The sequence below is a fragment of the Protomyctophum parallelum genome (genome assembly GCF_964188405.1).
Source record: "Protomyctophum parallelum genome assembly, chromosome: 13".
In the NCBI taxonomy this organism is placed as follows: Eukaryota; Metazoa; Chordata; class Actinopteri; order Myctophiformes; family Myctophidae; genus Protomyctophum; species Protomyctophum parallelum.
Window position 1 is genome coordinate 42,788,590 of NC_139708.1, and position 18,235 is coordinate 42,806,824.

The 18,235-nt window shown below is 41.7% G+C and overlaps 3 protein-coding genes across 3 annotated transcripts; 2 read left to right on the plus strand and 1 right to left on the minus strand.

The window, feature by feature from the left end:
- Positions 1 to 2,510: 2,510 nt before the first annotated feature.
- On the plus strand, positions 2,511 to 3,260 carry LOC310868688 (THO complex subunit 4-like; the record flags this gene model as incomplete). The annotated part of the gene is made up of 1 exon (XM_083779144.1): positions 2,511 to 3,260. The coding sequence occupies one exon, from the start codon at positions 2,511 to 2,513 to the stop codon at positions 3,258 to 3,260; it is 750 nt and encodes a 249-aa protein (XP_083635270.1).
- A 4,508-nt stretch (positions 3,261 to 7,768) lies between these two features.
- On the plus strand, positions 7,769 to 8,396 carry LOC310868414 (histone H2B-like; the record flags this gene model as incomplete). Its single annotated transcript, XM_083778859.1, has 1 exon — positions 7,769 to 8,396. The coding sequence occupies one exon, from the start codon at positions 7,769 to 7,771 to the stop codon at positions 8,141 to 8,143; it is 375 nt and encodes a 124-aa protein (XP_083634985.1). The 3' UTR covers positions 8,144 to 8,396.
- A 4,132-nt stretch (positions 8,397 to 12,528) lies between these two features.
- On the minus strand, positions 12,529 to 18,156 carry cdk9 (cyclin-dependent kinase 9 (CDC2-related kinase)). Its single transcript, XM_083780601.1, has 8 exons — positions 18,030 to 18,156; positions 17,827 to 17,940; positions 17,114 to 17,195; positions 16,411 to 16,501; positions 15,487 to 15,653; positions 14,913 to 15,084; positions 14,081 to 14,229; positions 12,529 to 13,407 (listed from the first exon to the last, which is right to left on the minus strand). Exons 1-8 carry the CDS (start codon positions 18,116 to 18,118, stop codon positions 13,042 to 13,044), a joined length of 1,230 nt encoding a protein of 409 aa, XP_083636727.1. The 5' UTR covers positions 18,119 to 18,156; the 3' UTR covers positions 12,529 to 13,041.
- Between the last annotated feature and the right edge of the window lie 79 nt (positions 18,157 to 18,235).

Below are 18,235 nucleotides of genomic sequence, written 5' to 3' on the forward strand. Positions count from 1 at the left end.
TTGGTCCATTTGTGGACAAATAACTTACTGTAATCAACTACAGAAAACAAAACGTGTTTAAATCTTCAATAAACTTCGGTGTCTGATCTGATTATGGTTTCACTGACACAGTCCCTTCCATGTACCACTGATAATGTGTAATCAGTCAATTGTGATAACATGGTGTATACAGAATGAATTATTTGACTAATCAGTGTTTTTTTAACACATTATATTTAGTTTCAGTTTGTAGCCAACATTATTTTAGTATACATAATGTAAAAAGAACCACGCTCATCCGCTGAAAAAACTTAAGTGAGGTGCTGGAGCCACAAAGAGAACATGAGAAAAATAAAGGGAAGCTCCGCACACTCAGATCTGCGCACAATCAATGTATTTATTTAGCAATAGGCATGTAACGATATATCGTATATCGCGATATATCGATTTTATATCCCGACGATATGTATCGATTTATTGTAGCTGTAATCATATTCCATCATATTCACATGATTTTGGAGAGAAATGAGACAGTAGAGGCCTGCAGAGGGGAGCTGTATAAAATTATGTGTCTGTGACTGTGCCCAGGTGATGGTCGTTATTGATGCTCATTAATACATCAAGGAAGGCAATTATCTTTGCAATGTAGTTAAATAAAAATTGTGAGCTTTGGGGGGAAGATAAATCATAAATTTGTCTGGAAAATCATTGTGTTGAAAATATCGTGAAAATTTGTATCATGAACCTCATATCGTGATACGTATCGTATCGTGAGTTGAGTGCCTATTTAGCAAGCTTTCGGTCTACTGACCTTCTTCAGGATAGGATCAGTATACATATTTAAAAATCGTCACATTTTACACGGTCCCACCTTGTAAAAAAATACATCTTGTTATTATTGCAATCACATGGACAGTATCACATCATCATGGTTAGATATCACAAATTCACTATCCTCACACTATCATGGTAAGCGTTTTGTCAGTATCATTTGAAAAGATAGGTAGTGTATGTAATAGTAATATTACATACACTACCTATAATGAGATAGAGATAGACAACATTGGAATGTCATTCATTCATTTGTTTTGTTGTAGGACTAGTCTATTAGTAATATCAGACATACTTCAAATGTAAGCCAGTTAGTCTCAAGTATGTATGTTTAGAATCCATACATGAGGGAGTTAACCTTAAACCTTAATGTGGTTGTGATATTGTACTGTGATGTATTAATTACTCTGATTGTATTAATTACTCTGATGACAATTCTTACACTAAATATACCTATACTAGAAACATGCTCAACCCCCACCTGTGCTTTGAGAAGCCACTGAATAGACATGTAGATTAGATTTAAACCAACACTCTAGACTTGCTTGGTACAGAAGAGTCTCATTCCGCACCCATTCCAGGACGATGAAGTGTGAACAACTGCTGGTTTTGGTGTGAGTTCAATACAATGAAACAATGCCTCCCCTCTGAGTGAGTGATTGAAGTTTTTAAAAACACATCAGCATGGGAATGCGATTGTGAACAGGTGGGTTTTCAGTGAAGATTTGAAGGTAGGAAGTGAGGGGGCATCTCGGATGTGTTTGGGGAGAGCGTTCCAGAGGGTAGGGGCGGCCGTGGAGAAGGCCCTGTGTTCTTGGAACACCGTGAAAACTCTAAATTAGAAAATAAATATTACAAATCAATGATTTCATAGTTTAACAATAATATATGTGCATTAAATACATCAATTGATTACCATCAACAATGCAATTCATAGTCAATATAATACAGTGTGAGTGATACAATAAATCAAATCATTTCAAAACAAGACCAATACAATACCAAATATACCAAACCAAACAAACCATCAAACCCAAAATACAATTAATTAAAGTAAATCATGAATGAAACCCAAAACAGAAAACATAATAAATATACCTCACTCCACTAGGGCTAGGGCTGGAAAGGCCACACAACTCCAAACATCAAGTCACAGCATAGCAGGCACTTTGTACACCAAACGATCAGATATTGTGGTAAACACTGTGGACAATGTAAAAGGCTCAGTCAACTGATGCTACAAGTCTTGATAGTTCAACATTACCAAATAAACAGTGTGAAAACATGAATGTTGCAAACAAATTTTACATTTTATATATATATATATATATATATATATATATATATATATATATATATATATATATATATATATATATATATATATATATAGATATATATATATATATTATATATATATATATATATATATATATAGTAAAGGTTTCAGCAACAAAGACAGCAAAACAGGTTTGGCACCGCCCAGTGCACTGCAGAGCAGTCTGCCTGTCCTCACTTAGGTCCTCAGAGCACACTTAAAAAGAGGAGGATCTGAGCTCATCATTCATTCACTTTAGAATCTTCAACGTTGTCCAGGCAGATCGTTCAGTGAGAGACAGGGTTTCGGACCAAGTTAGAGTCTAGGTTGTACTACCATTTTCTATTTCATTCTAAGTTTAGCGTTATTAGGCTCGGGCATAATGGCAGATAAAATTGATATGTCCTTAGACGACATTATCAAACAGAAAAGGTCGCAGAGAGGAGGAGGCCGCAGAGGCAGAGGCCGCAGTGGTGGCCGTGGCGGCGGTGTCGGCCGTCTTGGAGGAGCCACCGGGGGAGCCACCGGCAGCTCCGGCCCCATGAGGAGCCGAGGCAACCTCAACCGAGGTCGAGGCAGACCTACGCCGTACAGCAGGCCTAAACAGCTTGACATGTTCGACAATGCTGGTGGTGGAGGAGCTGGTGTGGAAACTGGAGGGAAGCTCCTTGTCTCAAACCTGGACTTTGGTGTCTCTGAAGCAGATATCCAGGAACTTTTTGCAGAGTTTGGTACACTGAAGAAGGCTGCTGTCCATTATGACCGCTCTGGAAGGGGTTTGGGGACTGCAGATGTCCACTTTGAAAGGAGGGCAGATGCCCTGAAGGCCATGAAACAGTACAACGGCATGCCACTTGATGGGCACCCCATGAACATACAGCTCGTCACCTCACAGATTGATAACCAGCGACGGCCTCCCATGCAGGGTCTGAACAGAGGTGCCGGTAAGAATAGGCGTGTTGGTGGCTTTGGAGGCAAGCAGAGGGGACTTGGAGGCCGCGGCGCAGGCGGTGCCAGAGGCCGGGGGAGAGGCGGACGCGGTGCTGGTGGTGCCAAAAAACAGCCGCTTTCTGCAGAGAAGCTTGATGCCCAGCTAGATGCATACAATGCCAGGATGGACACAACTTTGTAGAGCTTATTGATCTACCAACAACCCAAATGTTCTTTTAAGAGCCACCTACATGCACTGTTGTAGCCAATTTGATGATTTTATACTGTGGTGAATTTGTTGCTATGACAACCTGGGCATAGGCGGGTTCAGCCAATCACAGGTACAGCCTACTTGTATGTGTCACAGGTGCACGGCAGCAGGGAATTTGGGAAACTCCACAGGGAAGCCACACAGTTTTTCAACCGTGCGTGTTTTGTTTGTTTTCCAGTTGTTGAGTTAATTTGTTTATTTTGTAGCACCAGTTTATTGTTCATTTACAGTTAAGTACCTGGTTTCTGTTATGACATCCTGCAATCAAAATAAAACCCTTTAAATGCACTTAACAAGATCTGATTTACTGTCAACACCACCACACGTTGGAAAGAGCTTCATTCACACCATATTTAACATATCCACAATAACCTAACCCACTACAATGACGCTTTTAGCCAGTTATGTAGAAACTGAATTGTATTCATTACCATAATAATATATGGAGGCTTTGGGATCTGGTCTTACTGATCTAATTTACTAATCAGTAATAATAATGCATCTAACTGAATTAACTAGATTTTAATGTGTGATTTAAATCACCTCAATCACTCAATCAGAAACTAGAATAAAATGGTGTGACTATTTTTGGTTAAACAAGTTTACCTCTCAAGTTTACATGACAATGGGCCATTTGCTTTTAATGAAAAGTGTGAGTCCCATGTGATGAGTCACATAGGAGTCACATGGGTTGACCAAACATTTGTGTTTGATTGCTGATTGTTGGTGGTGTTCTGCCCCTCCCCCCTCATCAAACACAAATGTTTGATCAAACCATGTGAATCCCAGGCTTCGTACACATAAAGAACAACTGTGCTGTGCTCTGCCTGTGTTTCATGGCCGCCCCAATGCTTTTCCAATGGAAGTCACGTGTTTTGACCAAACACTTGTTTGATTGCCCCCCCCCCTCCCCCCGTCACACACAACTGTTTGGTTGTTGGCTTTCATCTCAGATATATTCATGAAAGAAAGGCACATGTGTGTTAACTGGTCAGGTCTTATTTGAATTAATTAATATACACAGTAGTTTGTTATAACTTGTTTTAATCAAGGAGAAAACACAAGTTTTGTGTGTGTTGACTCTACATGGGTCTCATGTCGTGTTTAAGTCCAGCCCCTGCAGAGCGTTCAGCATCCGTCTTTGAGAGTTTACTTTGGAGATTGAGAAGGAACAGCAACCTACTATAGGCAATAATGGCAGAAGTCGCACCAGCTCCGTCACCGGCTAAGGCAGCCAAGAAGAAGGCAGCTCCCGACACAAGAGGACCGGCCCCAGCGTCGCTGAGCTGGTCGTCAAGGCCATGTCCGCCTCCAAGGAGTGGAGCGGTGTGTCCCTGGCTGTGGTCAAGAAGGCTCTGGCTGCCGGCAGCTACGATGTGGAGAAGAACAAGGCCCGAGTCAAGATCGCCGTCAAGAGCCTGGTCGATAAAGGCACCCTGGTCCAGCTCAAAGGCACCGGTGCGACTGGCTCTTTCAAGATGAACAAGGCAGAAGCGGTGAAGGTAAAGAAACCTGCTGCTAAGAAAGCAGTTAAAGCAAAGAAGCCAATTAAGAAGCCTGCCGCCAAGAAAGTAGCTGCTAAAAGCCAGAAGGCCACCAAGAGCCCCAAGAAAGTGGCTAAGAAGCCCGCAGCAACCATGAAAGCTCTAGCCAAGAAGGTTGCCAAACCCAAGGCAGCAAAGAAGGCAGCTCCCAAAAAGAAGTAAACTGTCTCCATACCCGGCTCCATACCCACAAAAGGCGAGCCAACCACATTATTTTATAAGAGTATCCTAACTTCTATTTTTAGGTCATCATGGTCACATGTGAGCACTGGAATAATAACCACCTTATGTCGTTTTATTAATACATTTTCGTATGCCTTATGAGCAAAAATATGGACCCTTTCTAAAATATTTATTGCAAATATTATGTAGGACTATTGCAAAAATATATGCTTTCCTGATCCAGAGGGGGGGGGGGATTCAGATTTTACGGGGGCCAGTTTCGAATTGCAGCCGTCCGTAGGTGCCCTTTGAGAGCGGCTTTGAAGAAGTCAAGGGATTAACATGTCTTAATGACTGTTGGTAGGGCGTTCCACATTTTGGTGGCATAGGAGCGAAAATAATTGAGTCCCTTGTTTGTGCAGAATCTGGGTTGTACATGGTTTGTTGCACTCCCTCTGGTGTTGTGGGTGTGGACTTCGTTTACATTAAGGAAGTATTTAGACAGGTACATGGGTATCTTGGTGGTGTATCGAATCTTGTGGATCAGACCCATTGCAAGATGCTGTACTCTGTCATCTAAGACTAAGCCATCCCAGCCTGTCAAATTGGGCAGAGGTGAGGTGGGTTCGGGGGGTGAGGCCAAGTAGGAGCCTGACCAGTTTGTTTTGGGAGGTCTGGAGCCTTGTTTTAAGGGCCTTGGTGGAGCTGTGGTACCAAGAGGTGCATGTATAGTCAAAGAAACCTTGTACGAGGGCTCCTGTTAAGGTCTTCAAGGTGTTTTTGTTGACCAGTGAGGAGATCCTGTAAAGGAATCTTGTTCTTTGATTGACTTTTTTGATTACGTTGGTGGTATCACTGGAAAGATTGGCCTCAAGGATGGAACCTAGGTAGGTAATTTAATCTTTTCGTGTGATAATATTGTCACCCACTCTAACCAAGAAGCCATCTGTCTTGCTGAGATTACTGTGTGATCCGAAGAGAATGGATTCAGTTTTTCCCAGGTGTAAGGATAGTTTGTTATCAGCGAGCCAGGTGCAGATCTTACCAAGTTCAGAGCTGAGGGTATTTTCAACCTGCAGTTTGTTCCTGTCCGAGACCAGCAGTGCTGAGTCATCTGCGAACAGGAACAAGTTGCAGTCACAAGCTGAAGTCATGTCGTTTACATATATTAGGAACATTAAAGGCCCTAGTATGCTTCCTTGTGGAACGCCACAGCTCACTGGGAGGAGGGGGGGGGAGGGGTCAGTGTTCCGTTCACCTCCACCATCTGTTCTCTCCCCTCCAGGTAGGATTGCATCCAGCTCACTGATGTGCTATCAAAACCAATAGCTTTTAGCTTGTTAACCAGTATGGAGTGGTTCACGGTGTCAAAAGCCTTTTGGAGGTCCAGCATGACCATGCCGCAGTATTTGCCAGCATCCACCTCGTGTTTGATGTGGTCGCTCAAATAGAGGAGGCATGTGTCAGTGGAGTGGGATGTTCTGAAACCAGATTGGAACTCGTACATTAATTTATTAGTGGCAAGATACTTTTCAACCTGTTCATAGACTATTCTTTCCATCACTATCGAGATGGAGCTTAGAATAGAAATAGGGTGGTAGTTGTCGGGTTCTAATTTACTCCCTTTTTTGTACAGGGGGGTTACTTTGGCCAGTTTAAAATCTTGGGGGACCTGTCCATGTTTGATGGAGAGGTTTACCATGTGGGTGATGACTGGAGCTATGGAAATGGCTGAGTCTCTGAGAAATGTGGAGGGAATATTGTCATGGCCAGTACATCAAAGTATATTCAGTTAATAAATATTGACATATTTGTGAATGTTTTGCTATGGCCTTGGCCGCTGTTTTGGTTCAAGGTTTTGTTGTTCAACAGCATTTAAATGTAGTAGTACCGTTACAAATGTAATAGTAATACAAATAAAGAGAAAAAACAGTAACCCGTCCATCTCTATACATCATCAAATTGAAATCGCCAAGTTATACACGAATAAGCAAGACATTCATTTGTGTGATATAGGCACAACACATGGTATCAAATGCATAGAAATAGTCATCAAGGATGAGAACATGACATCTGTCTAACAGTATAATATCTGTAGCCCCTACAATCAATGAACCTATGTGTCTAGTACATTACACATGCTATCGACATTACATAGTTTAGTCTTTGCATACGCCTGTAAGGTCGTCGAGAGACTCGAGAGTCGAGACTACATAAATTCAAATTTAATGTGTAATAAAACACGAAAGCGATAGTTATACGATGCTTTATAGTCATATTAAGATAGAAGTCGAACCGGGGCGCCTGGGTGAAAACCAGGAAGCCTATATAACATAATACCTCCTGCATCTTGAATCATGAACATGATTGAAATGTGATTGATTTGAGGGGTACAGACTGGTCAGTGACATGGCACATGGGTCATATAAATATCATCTCGGATTAGTAGCAAATAGACTGACTGCAGTAAGTGGACTTCCAACTGTTTTTTTAATAGCGCTATTAATTAAATGTTATTACTTATGTTATCTATAGTTTAGCGGGACAATATTATATCAGGCATGCGGGAGAACATTGTACAGAAACAAAGACAGTGTGAGACTCCTCCCTCTGTCTGTGGGTCCCAGGCCCAGCAGAATCCAATCATTTGCTGGGAGTCGCATACTTGATTTGCTTTGGCTTGGTATAAATGCTGGTGCAAAGCTGACCAGAGTTCACTTCTTCGAAAGAATAATGCCTGAAGTAGCGAAACCAGCGCCCAAGAAGGGCTCCAAGAAAGCCGTCACTAAGACCCCAGCAAAGGGCGGCAAGAAGCGCAGAAAGTCCAGGAAGGAGAGCTATGCCATCTACATATACAAGGTCCTGAAGCAGGTCCACCCTGACACCGGTGTCTCTTCCAAGGCCATGGGCATCATGAACTCCTTCGTCAACGACATCTTTGAGCGCATCGCCGGTGAGGCCTCCAAACTGGCTCACTACAACAAGCGTTCTACCATCTCATCCAGGGAGATTCAGACCGCCGTCCGCCTGCTGCTCCCCGGTGAGCTGGCCAAGCACGCCGTGTCTGAGGGCACCAAGGCTGTGACCAAGTACACCAGCTCCAAGTAAACTGTTCTGTCTGCTCTAAACACAACGGTCCTTTTAAGGACCACCCATCTTTTCAAGAAAGATCCATAAGTTGATCCATAAATTAATAATTACAAATGCGTTAAACAGCCATGTTGACCTGACGAAGATGTAATTTAAACATCGAAACGTTATCACTTTTTACCTGCACCCTGTTCTTAAACTAAGGGCCCAAATTGTCCGAGCTGCTCTAGTGCCTTCTTTTTCGCATGTAACCTGTCCTGCTTCTGATATGCACCAGCCTGGCCTGCCATAGGCTAGAGACGCGGTTGGAACTCCGTTCTATATTCTGCGTTAAACAGCCATGTTTGAACATTATGGCAAAGTGTGGCTTCATGTCTAATGACTGCCTCAAACAGGACGAGGATTACAATGTATGCATTTAACCGAATTAATCCAGAACAAAGCTAGAATAAAAACATGGTACATGTACAAATAGTGTACAGGCGGACGGCGGTCTGAATCTCCCTGGATGAGATGGTGCGGCGCTTGTTATATTGAGCCAGTTTGGAGGCTTCACCGGCGATGCGCTCAAAGATGTCCTTGACGAAGGAGTTCATTATGCCCATTGCCTTGGAAGAGATATGTCAGGGTGGACCTGCTTCAGGACCTTGTACACGTAGATGGCATAGCTCTCCTTCCTGGACTTTCTGCGCTTCTTGCCACCTTTAGCAGCGGTCTTGGTGACGGCTTTCTTTGAGCCCTTCTTGGGGGCTGGCTTGGCAACTTCAGGCATGGTTATTTTCTTTTTCTTAATGGATTGAAGAAAATAACTTAAAATTGAGCAGTTCTCGGCGTTGCACCAGTATTTATACCAAGCCAATAGCCTGGGCACCATTTCATTTCGGTATATGATCCGGGCTGGAGCCGGATGATATGCTTACGTCATGTTGTAGGCAATGGTTTGCCTACAACAAACAGGAAGAACAGGCGGCGACAACTTCCTTTTCCCTCTCAATAAAAGCTCTCGCTTACGAGAGCTTTTATTGAGAGGGAAGTTGCCGCCGCCTGTTCATCCTGTCTGGCGACTACAAAACAATACTACAACATGACGTAACCACATCATCCGGCCCCAGCCCGGATCATACAGACTTTTGAAACAGAGACCAGGCTTTCCTCCGAGGCGGTGGAAAGCCTGGTGATGCGAGGTTACCAAGCCAATGCAAATGCGACTCCCAGCACATGATTGGCTTCTGCTGCCACTGCTCATGTGACCCACAGAGACGGGTATCTCTGTCTTTGTTTCTGCATAATGTTCTCCCGCCTGCCTGATATATTGTCCCGCTAAAATATAGACTAGGGTAGGGATATAATTATGACAGCTATTCGACTGAATCGACTCAAATTTAACTCCAGTGGTAACACACTTTCTAGTCAACTGTCTGTCTGTCTGTCTGTCTGTCCACTATGTCCAAAAGTAAATAACAAACAAGCAAATAGGCCTGCAAAGCAATGAGAACTTCTTAAAGGACCGCTTCACCACTTTTCAACCTATCATCATATAATTTGTCCTAACTAATGTTCATGATAAAAGAGTAAAAATAAAAAAATTATTTATACTCAGTCTGTCTCATTGGAGGGCAGTGGGCAGTTCAAAAAGCCATCCACCAGTGACATCATAGGCAGATTTTTCAAATATATTTATATTTGTATTATCGTGAGAACGATGGCTTACATTTTCGAATTGCAACTTTTCAGGAATAGAACGCCGGCCATTTCTATTAGCTTGGATTCCCCATCGATGTCACTGGTGGACGGGTTTCTGAGCTGCCCACAGCCCTCCTATGAGACAAAGACAGAGACAGAGTAGGATTTTGGCATTTTGTCATGAAGTAGGAGAAAAAAATGTGGCATTTTATCATGAATTAGTGAGGACCAATGATGATGGGTTGAAAAGTGATACTATGACCATACTCGTAGGTTTTCTACTGTTTAAAGTTGACATTTATACTTTTAAGATTGAATGAACAATTCCCTCAAACCAGGTTCTGTGTAGCCTACAGTCATCTTTATTTGAAAAGTAATACTGTATTTAATACATTGGAAACTTTAAAACCAAACAAAACTATGTGCCTCATGTTTATGGTTTATTATGCCTTGCTCATTAAATTGATATCTGGTGACATCTAGTGACCATTTGTAGACTAGCAACAGCAGCAAACTGAATGAATGAAGGCAATGCAAAGTGCTTTACAGTTTACACAATATGAATGGACACTTACGTTTTAGGGTATAGACGTATAGTAGGGCTGATATCGTTTAATGGGGGGGGGGGGGGGGACCATTGATCCCAAGAATATCTACCTTAAAGCAGTTTCAAGTCCACTGAAACAATGGATGAGGTGTATTGGCAATGGCATGCAGTGTGCCAATCTCCAGGTCTTTCCATGCATTCAGAAGCATGTCCAGTCCAGTGTGTAGTGTACCTGTGTACCTCTGGCCATTGTGCTGAAAGGTGAATCTTTTCCCCAGTCTCAAGTGAATAATACAATATACATGTATAATCTCCATTCTTTTAACATGGTTTCCCCCCTGCTGCCATTTTGAAAGATAAACAGCTAAAAGTAATACGATTAATTGCGGATAGTTACTTATAGTTTACTCTACCGGCGTGTACAGTACAGGAGCAGAGCAGTCCATGCTGGCACCCACCCACAATAATTAATGATATCACCTTCAGCCGTTTCAATGGCAGCAGTGTCACAGCAGCCATTTAAACACCATACCAACAACAGGTGAACATCGTCCATTGACTGGATGCCCAGTACACTTTTCTGTTTTAGTTCTATCGAGTTGAACATGGGAGTAAAGATTTCATGAGTAAATATTGTATCAAATCACCCCTTTCCAAGACAAACTTCAGTCCAGCAGTTTGCCAAACACACAAACCAATAGGCTTCCACAGAGCCATGGCAGTTGCAGTGGTGCAGCAACAGGCAATCTTGGTGTGAGGAACTGACCTGGGATGGCACAATATGTACAGAATATGTTTATACGTTTTAGCTCGAGACCCAAAAGATACATTTGGTCTCTTTCCGGGAACTAAACATGCCCCTTTTCACAATTAAGAAAGCAGATCTACAAGCTCATAGCACAACATGTCTGCAAATTCTTGAATAGCCATTGGCTAAAATCAAATGCTTTCCTGGTTTTAATGAGTTAAGTCACGATGCGAGCTTTGCCTGAAGGAACGTATTAGGGATAAAATGTAAATGTTTAATGTCTATAGCAAGTAGGCCAAGGCAATATGCTGTAGTGTAAATACACTGAATTAGCATGAAATGTCTATTGTATTCCATTAAGCTCCCCATGACAAACATCTGCCTTCACACGAAGACAGTGGTTACACATTCAAATGCAGTTTGCCATTAGGACACATTTGTTTGAGCTAATGGCAAAAAAAAGCATTAAACAGGACATGACACCCAAACTACTACTAAAAATTATATTTAAGCATCTTGGTTTGTATAGTAAGATTGGGCTAATGAGACAAAGTAGTCAGTAGGATTATTTTATATATATATATATTAGGGCCGGGACTAATTGCGATTAATTTAGATTAATTAACTACAGAAAAATGAATCGCGATTAACTAGATAAATTAATCGCACCTTTCTTTTCACCGCGGAACGTTTCTCACTGGGCGCTTTTCTATAGTAGGCCTACTGAAAACTGGAAATAATAAAAAGTCACCCCATTTTGTGTTGCCTAGAACTGGAGGTCTGACAAAAAACAGTAACAATATGAAGTAAGTACAGCTTTGTGACGTCACTGAGATGTACTTGTTACTGTTACTATTTTTGTTTCAGACCTCCAGTTCTAGGCAACACAGAATGGGGTGACTTTTTATTATTTCCACAACAGGTATATTAATGACAGTAAAATGTTGAAAATGAGTGGTATCCTGTAGTCACTATTCGTTGATTCACTGGGATACCAAAAAACATTTAAAAAAAAGGTTTCTCGCTGTTCTCGGGTTGAATATTGATATGCGATTAAAATGCGATTAATCTAGATTAATTAATCACAAAGCCTCTGATTAATTAGATTTTTTTTTTAATCAAGTCCCAGCTCATATATATATATATATATATATATATATATATATATATATGTTACCAGCTGTATAAAAATACAAAATAAAAGTGTCTGTAAAACAAATTCATTAAAAATAAATAATTTGGGCATTTCGGTAAATTAATGTCCTTTCATCAAACGAGTCTCACACAACAGTAGTGAAAATGCATAAGCTCACGTGTTGACACATTGAGGTTGTATTTGTATTAATTTTTATAATGAAACGTTTGAGATCCAGGGTTTCATGCAGACAGCAACGATATGTTAAAAACATATTGCCAAAGACCAGATCGCTGACACAACCGCTTTATTTTTTAACTAGCCCATTGTGTGTGCTTGGCATACAAATAAAAACAAATCACCGTCATGGTATGAAAGAAGCACGAAATTTAACAAAACAAAAGGGATTTCAGCAGACTTTCCAAGTCTTGATATCCTTCCAAATCCTGTAAAAGAAAACATGTTAAAAAAAAGTCGGTTGCTTGCAAAGAATAATTCTCCAGATTGTGCAGAAACCCAAAGAGCCTGGTCAAGGCACTGAACAACACAGGTGAGGGGAATGCTCTCTAGTAGTTTGCAGTTGCACAGCCTCAAACTGGATTCAATTCCACAGCTCGCCTCAACTGTGCAAGCTTAATTTCTACTTAGTTAAGCAGTGGTCTCCCAAGTGAAAATTGATCTTGTGAATCTGCAAATTGTCAGTGTGCAACTACAACATAACAGTTAGCTGCTTGCAGCTTGAACAAAAGGTCCCAACCAATCCAACCTTCTAGCCTAGTCTGTAGCCTCTCCTCGACATTCCTTCAGAACACACGATCAAATTCAGTCTGGCTTGTGGTGGCTGGGTTTCTGTTCTGGTTGGGCTGCTGCTGGGGCATGTGGCCCCTCCGTCTAGGTGGGGCCAAATATTCAAACATGGAGGTATTGTGGGTGGAGAGCATGTTCTTCAGGTCAGATGGCATGGGGTCGGACCAGAAGAAGTCGTGGTTGAGTGCATCGTCACTGTCCGTCCGCTGGGCCGGGTCTAGAACCAGGAGTTTGTCTATTAGATCCAGGGCATAGGGGTCCTTGACGTAGGCTTTGAGCCGATCTTTGACTTTCCTCTTCTGCCCTTTTGGTAGTTCCATTTTCTGGTACAGCTCGTATTTCTTGTCCACGCCAGGCCACACCTAAAAAATCAAAACAAGAATGTATTTTAGAGCCGTTGCAACCTATATGTTGTTATACCTTTCAATCCGGGAGCTACCTCTGTGTCTCATTTGTTGTTGCTATACACGTAGCATCATAAATTATTCTTATTCTTTTGGAATAAGAATTTGAAGGTTTTCAGAAATCTTCAGTTAGGTTTTCAACCCTTGTTTTTAAATTCTGCACAGAGCTGCCTTGAAGCCTCTTTAAAGTTTGCCACCTTCTTACCTCCTTCCACATTGATCTTTACTCAAAGGTATAGAACTTTTATAGAACTCTTGTGCAGGTTTATGTTTTCATAATCTGTTATTTTAGTATGCTATGTCAGTGGTTCAACCTTGTGAAGCTGTGAGCATGCAAAAAAATTAATTAAATTCACCGTCATCTGGGAACTAGTATTCTACTCTATTGTACCCTCTTCTCATTCATAATGTAGTATTATATTTTGTTTTACTATATTCAAATTTGAAGCAGGGAATTTGGGAGACAGTGGTGCAGTATCTCCACGTTTGCTTTAACAGACAATATTTACAAAATATTAAGTTACAGCATTCCTATGCTAACCTAGTCAAATGACAAAGAAAATGCAACTCTAATCAATCTTATACTCAGTCTCAAACCTCATAATACATAGTCGCCCCATATGTATCTTACCTCAGCAGTGATGGAGCCACAGAGCTGGCTTATAAGAGTCAGCTGGTGTTGCTCAGTATTCCCCTGCATGATGGGACTCCTTGTCCACATTTCAGCCATAATGCAGCCTGCACCCCACAGGTCAATAGGTGGCCCATAGTCTCGCTCGCCTACCGGGGGGGAAATGAAAATGCAAACTAGAACTATAGCACTAGTTGACCGCACACATTTAACCTTAGCTGAACAACTGCATCAGAGGCCCTTAGACCACATTAAAACAGACCCTGTTTTGGGCGTTAGTGGTAAATAAGTTAAAGTCAAAGTTAAAGTCCAAGAAAATAAGGTTTCACGGTTACCTTTAGCAATTACCTTATTGACTACAGGAAATAAGTCTCTTGTGCACTATATGCTGCATTACATGCCCACAGGCGTTGACACTAAGGGTTGCCCCTGGCAGGTAAATAAAACTTTGGGGCAGGTGGAGTCTGCTTCCAGGTTGCCCGACACAAAATATGAAACACCTGAACGTGGCCAAAGCGCTCTGCCTTCTTGTCTGTGAAATGAAAATAAGAGCACCGTTTACCTATGACGTGCCATTTTCACTGTTGTTACACTTAAAATGATAAATTATCAAGTGTGAACCCATAGTAATTCATAGCTAGGTATTTGGCATAGAATTTTTTATCGTACAGCCTAGTGAACGGTAATTCAAATTTGACCTACCTACAAAGAACATTTGTTTTTACTTTTCGGGCAAGTGCTTCTGAGACCTTAGTGTCAACCCCTGGACCATGTCCCAGTTAGAAACATCCAGCCACAACTATTTACACTGAAGGGGAAAAATGTCTCTTACCTAGTAGCAGTTCTGGGGGTCTGTACCACAGGGTGACCACACGGTTGGTGTATCGATTACCCTGGCTGTTTTTGGCTAGACTAAAGGCCCTCGCTAAGCCAAAGTCTGCCAATTTCAAAACGCCGTCTCTGGTGATGAGCACATTGGCTGCCTTCATGTCTCTGTGGAGGATCTGAATCAGCACAATGACAACGATATACAGGATTAATGACAGTATTGTTTAGACACTCAGCAATAATTAGTTACTTATATTTTATTTGTGCTTATGCAGTCTTTGGCCAAAAGTTGAAGTGTTTACTTCTGTTGTGATATGCTCTATGGTCCTAATAGTCTAAGCCGTGGGATGATTATAGTAGTGACAAATCAATTTTACTCTCTTTACACTCTTATTCCAATTTAGTCGTAATACCAATTAATATTCCCCACACATTTGTGATTTGCCACTGATGTACACACACAATATATGCAACTACGTGGTAACACTTTTAAATACACAAAACTACAATCAATCACTGTCAGTGTTGACACTTTCCTTCGGTCCTACAGTCAATGCTCAGTCGGAGCCAAAACTCACCTTGTTTCTGTGAATATAGTACAGGCCATTGAGAAGCATCTGCATGACCTTCTTGATCTCAGCCAGGGTGAATTTAACATTGGCATTACTTAAAAGACCTGCCAAGTCATGTTCGCAGAAATCAAACACCAGGTAGATGCTGCCTTTGTAGCGGTTGAACTGAGTAGCTGGGGAAAATAATATAGAAAAGCTATAATATAGCAATAATAATAACACTATTAACTGCATCATTAGAGCTTTAGACAATATTAAAATTATAACGATATCTGATAACCGATTAATTGCAATACAAGTTTATTGTAGAGTAATTGCAATACAAGTTTATTGTAGAGTAGAGTTTACCATGCACTTGTATGTTATACGGTAACAGTGATTCTGGGTGCAGATCCAGACTTCTTTTATGTAATCTGCAGTGTTTGAGTGCACCCAGATGTACGCGACAAGGGGCGGCAGGATGCCGCTTACAGCAGGCATCCTGGTTATTAAACAGCTGGTGGAAGGAAAATGCCGCTCGCGCACGGCTGCAACTTGTAGCGTGTACGTTGCTATTGGAACGCTCTGCCCTCGCTGCAAGTTGCAGCCGCGCACAAGTGGCAATCCCCATCCACCAGCTGTTTAAAAACCAGGAAGAGACTCCTGCTCTAAGCAGCATCTTGCCGCACCGTGTCGCATATATGGGTGCACAGTTTCTGATAAGAAGCTGATAGTGTGGGGGTGAGCATTAATGCATGCATGCTTGCATGCATGCTCGTGCAGTGGGTCTTATTTGCCTTTTTTGGTCAATTTGCGGTCTCCTACTGTGGTAGCCTGCCACAAAATAATGCATAAGGGAAACACTGAATCTGGATTTTTTTTTTTTTTTAAAGCTGTCCATCCCTAGTTTCAATATTAAGAGGTGAAACCAGTTTGTTGACTGAGACTCACCTTTGGTTCGACAGATCTCAATTAGATTAACCACATTCTCATGTTTAAGCAGCTGTAGTATCTTTATCTCCCTCAGAGCGGTGATGGGGAACTGCAAAAGTAGCCACAATGTGTGTAAGATAAAGAGTATGCAGAAGTCACATATTTACAGCAAATAAATAGAAATACAGTGCTGCTCATGGAACACAGAACTACTGATAGAGAGACCAGGGCTAGGTGGCTATACAATTTAAGTAGATCTTGTAAATCTCACGAAAGACGGTGGATATTTGGCTAAAATGTATAAAACTACTACTAAATGTATGTACACTACTGCTTCAAGGATTAACGGGATTATAAAAAAGTGCTCACCACAAAAAGGTTTAAAAGAAAATCAGGGTATGTATTAAAAATTAAAAAGTCAACATGGTTCAACATGAAGACTCACTGTAAGATTATGTTTTCCCACGGTCAGCATCAGCAATAAGTATGACAAAGACGTGGTTCTGCACTACCGTCAAAGAAAGTCTAACCAAAGCTGTACAAGAAGTTCTGGTAAAATGACAACAATTAGTCCTGCACTTCTAGTTAGATATTTTCTGGTTAGAGCCTAGCTTCCCAGGCTTTATCTCCTGAATATACACAACTGGGAGAGGTTAAAAGCTCCAGCATGTTCTACGCCCACTCTTCCTAGGTACAGTGAATGATTGTCCCTTACTCTTACCCCTTCTTTCTCATTTTCCATCAAAACTTTCTTTAGTGCAACTTTCTCCCCCGTCTGCCTGTGTTTTGCTTTGAAGACTTCCCTGTGGAAGAAAAAACAACAACAAATCTTGCAATGGGCATCTTTTGTTTATCATTTCCACATAGCAGTTTCATTAAAATGTTAAAGTAATTTATTGCCAAATATAGCTTTTATTACATTTATGTGATTATCGAAGTCCCCACTAGATGGCAGTATCGGAGGGAGCACAAATGATAGATGTTCATACAAATCATACACAACAGAAAATATAATCCACAACACCCATGCAATTGCAGTACACATGTTCTTCTCAAAAAGTCCCCATTCAACAACTAGCCTCGGAGACCGCGGGCGTTTTGTTTCCCCAACAACAAACATCAGACTTAACTTAATAGCAAAATAGCCCCCATGTGAATATGGTCAATATCATTTTGTTTTACTGTTAAGCCTCATTTATACGTAGGCTGGTGTACTGTGAATATGAGATATTATACAAGCTCGCATGATGAGCTTGTAGGTCTGCCATGTACTGAGCACTGTGGCGTTCCGTAGTATCCGTTACAGGCGCCATGTTTACTTTGGATAGCAAAACATGCTAGCAGTATAGCACAATAGCTGCAGCTAGTAGCCCAACACAGATGTACAGTGTAACTGCACAGACATGAGTGCAATGGACGTGTCACAACTCTTACCCGAACGTTCCTTGGCCAATTTTAGCGAGTTTCTCATATTTGGAGAACTCGTCGCAGAAAGGGAACTCAACCCCATCGTAGTACTTGGACATGATGGCGGCCTCCCGGTCGGGCCTAGAGGGAGATCACATAAGACATGTTATTATTCAACGTTTGGATGCAATTTGACGTTAAGGACATTATTAATGCGACGAAATGCATACTTTTCAGCCGCCGCTGCTGCGGTGGTGGTGGTGGTGGTGGTGGTGGCGGCGGCGGCGGCGTTGGATGCCGCTTTCTCTCCTCGCTGCATCTTGTGTTTGTCCAGGGAGAAGGCAGCAGAACGGCCAGTAAAAATGATTAGACCGGGACAAAAGACGGTCGATGAAAACAAGACGATCCAACATCTAGTCATTTCCTGTAGACGTAT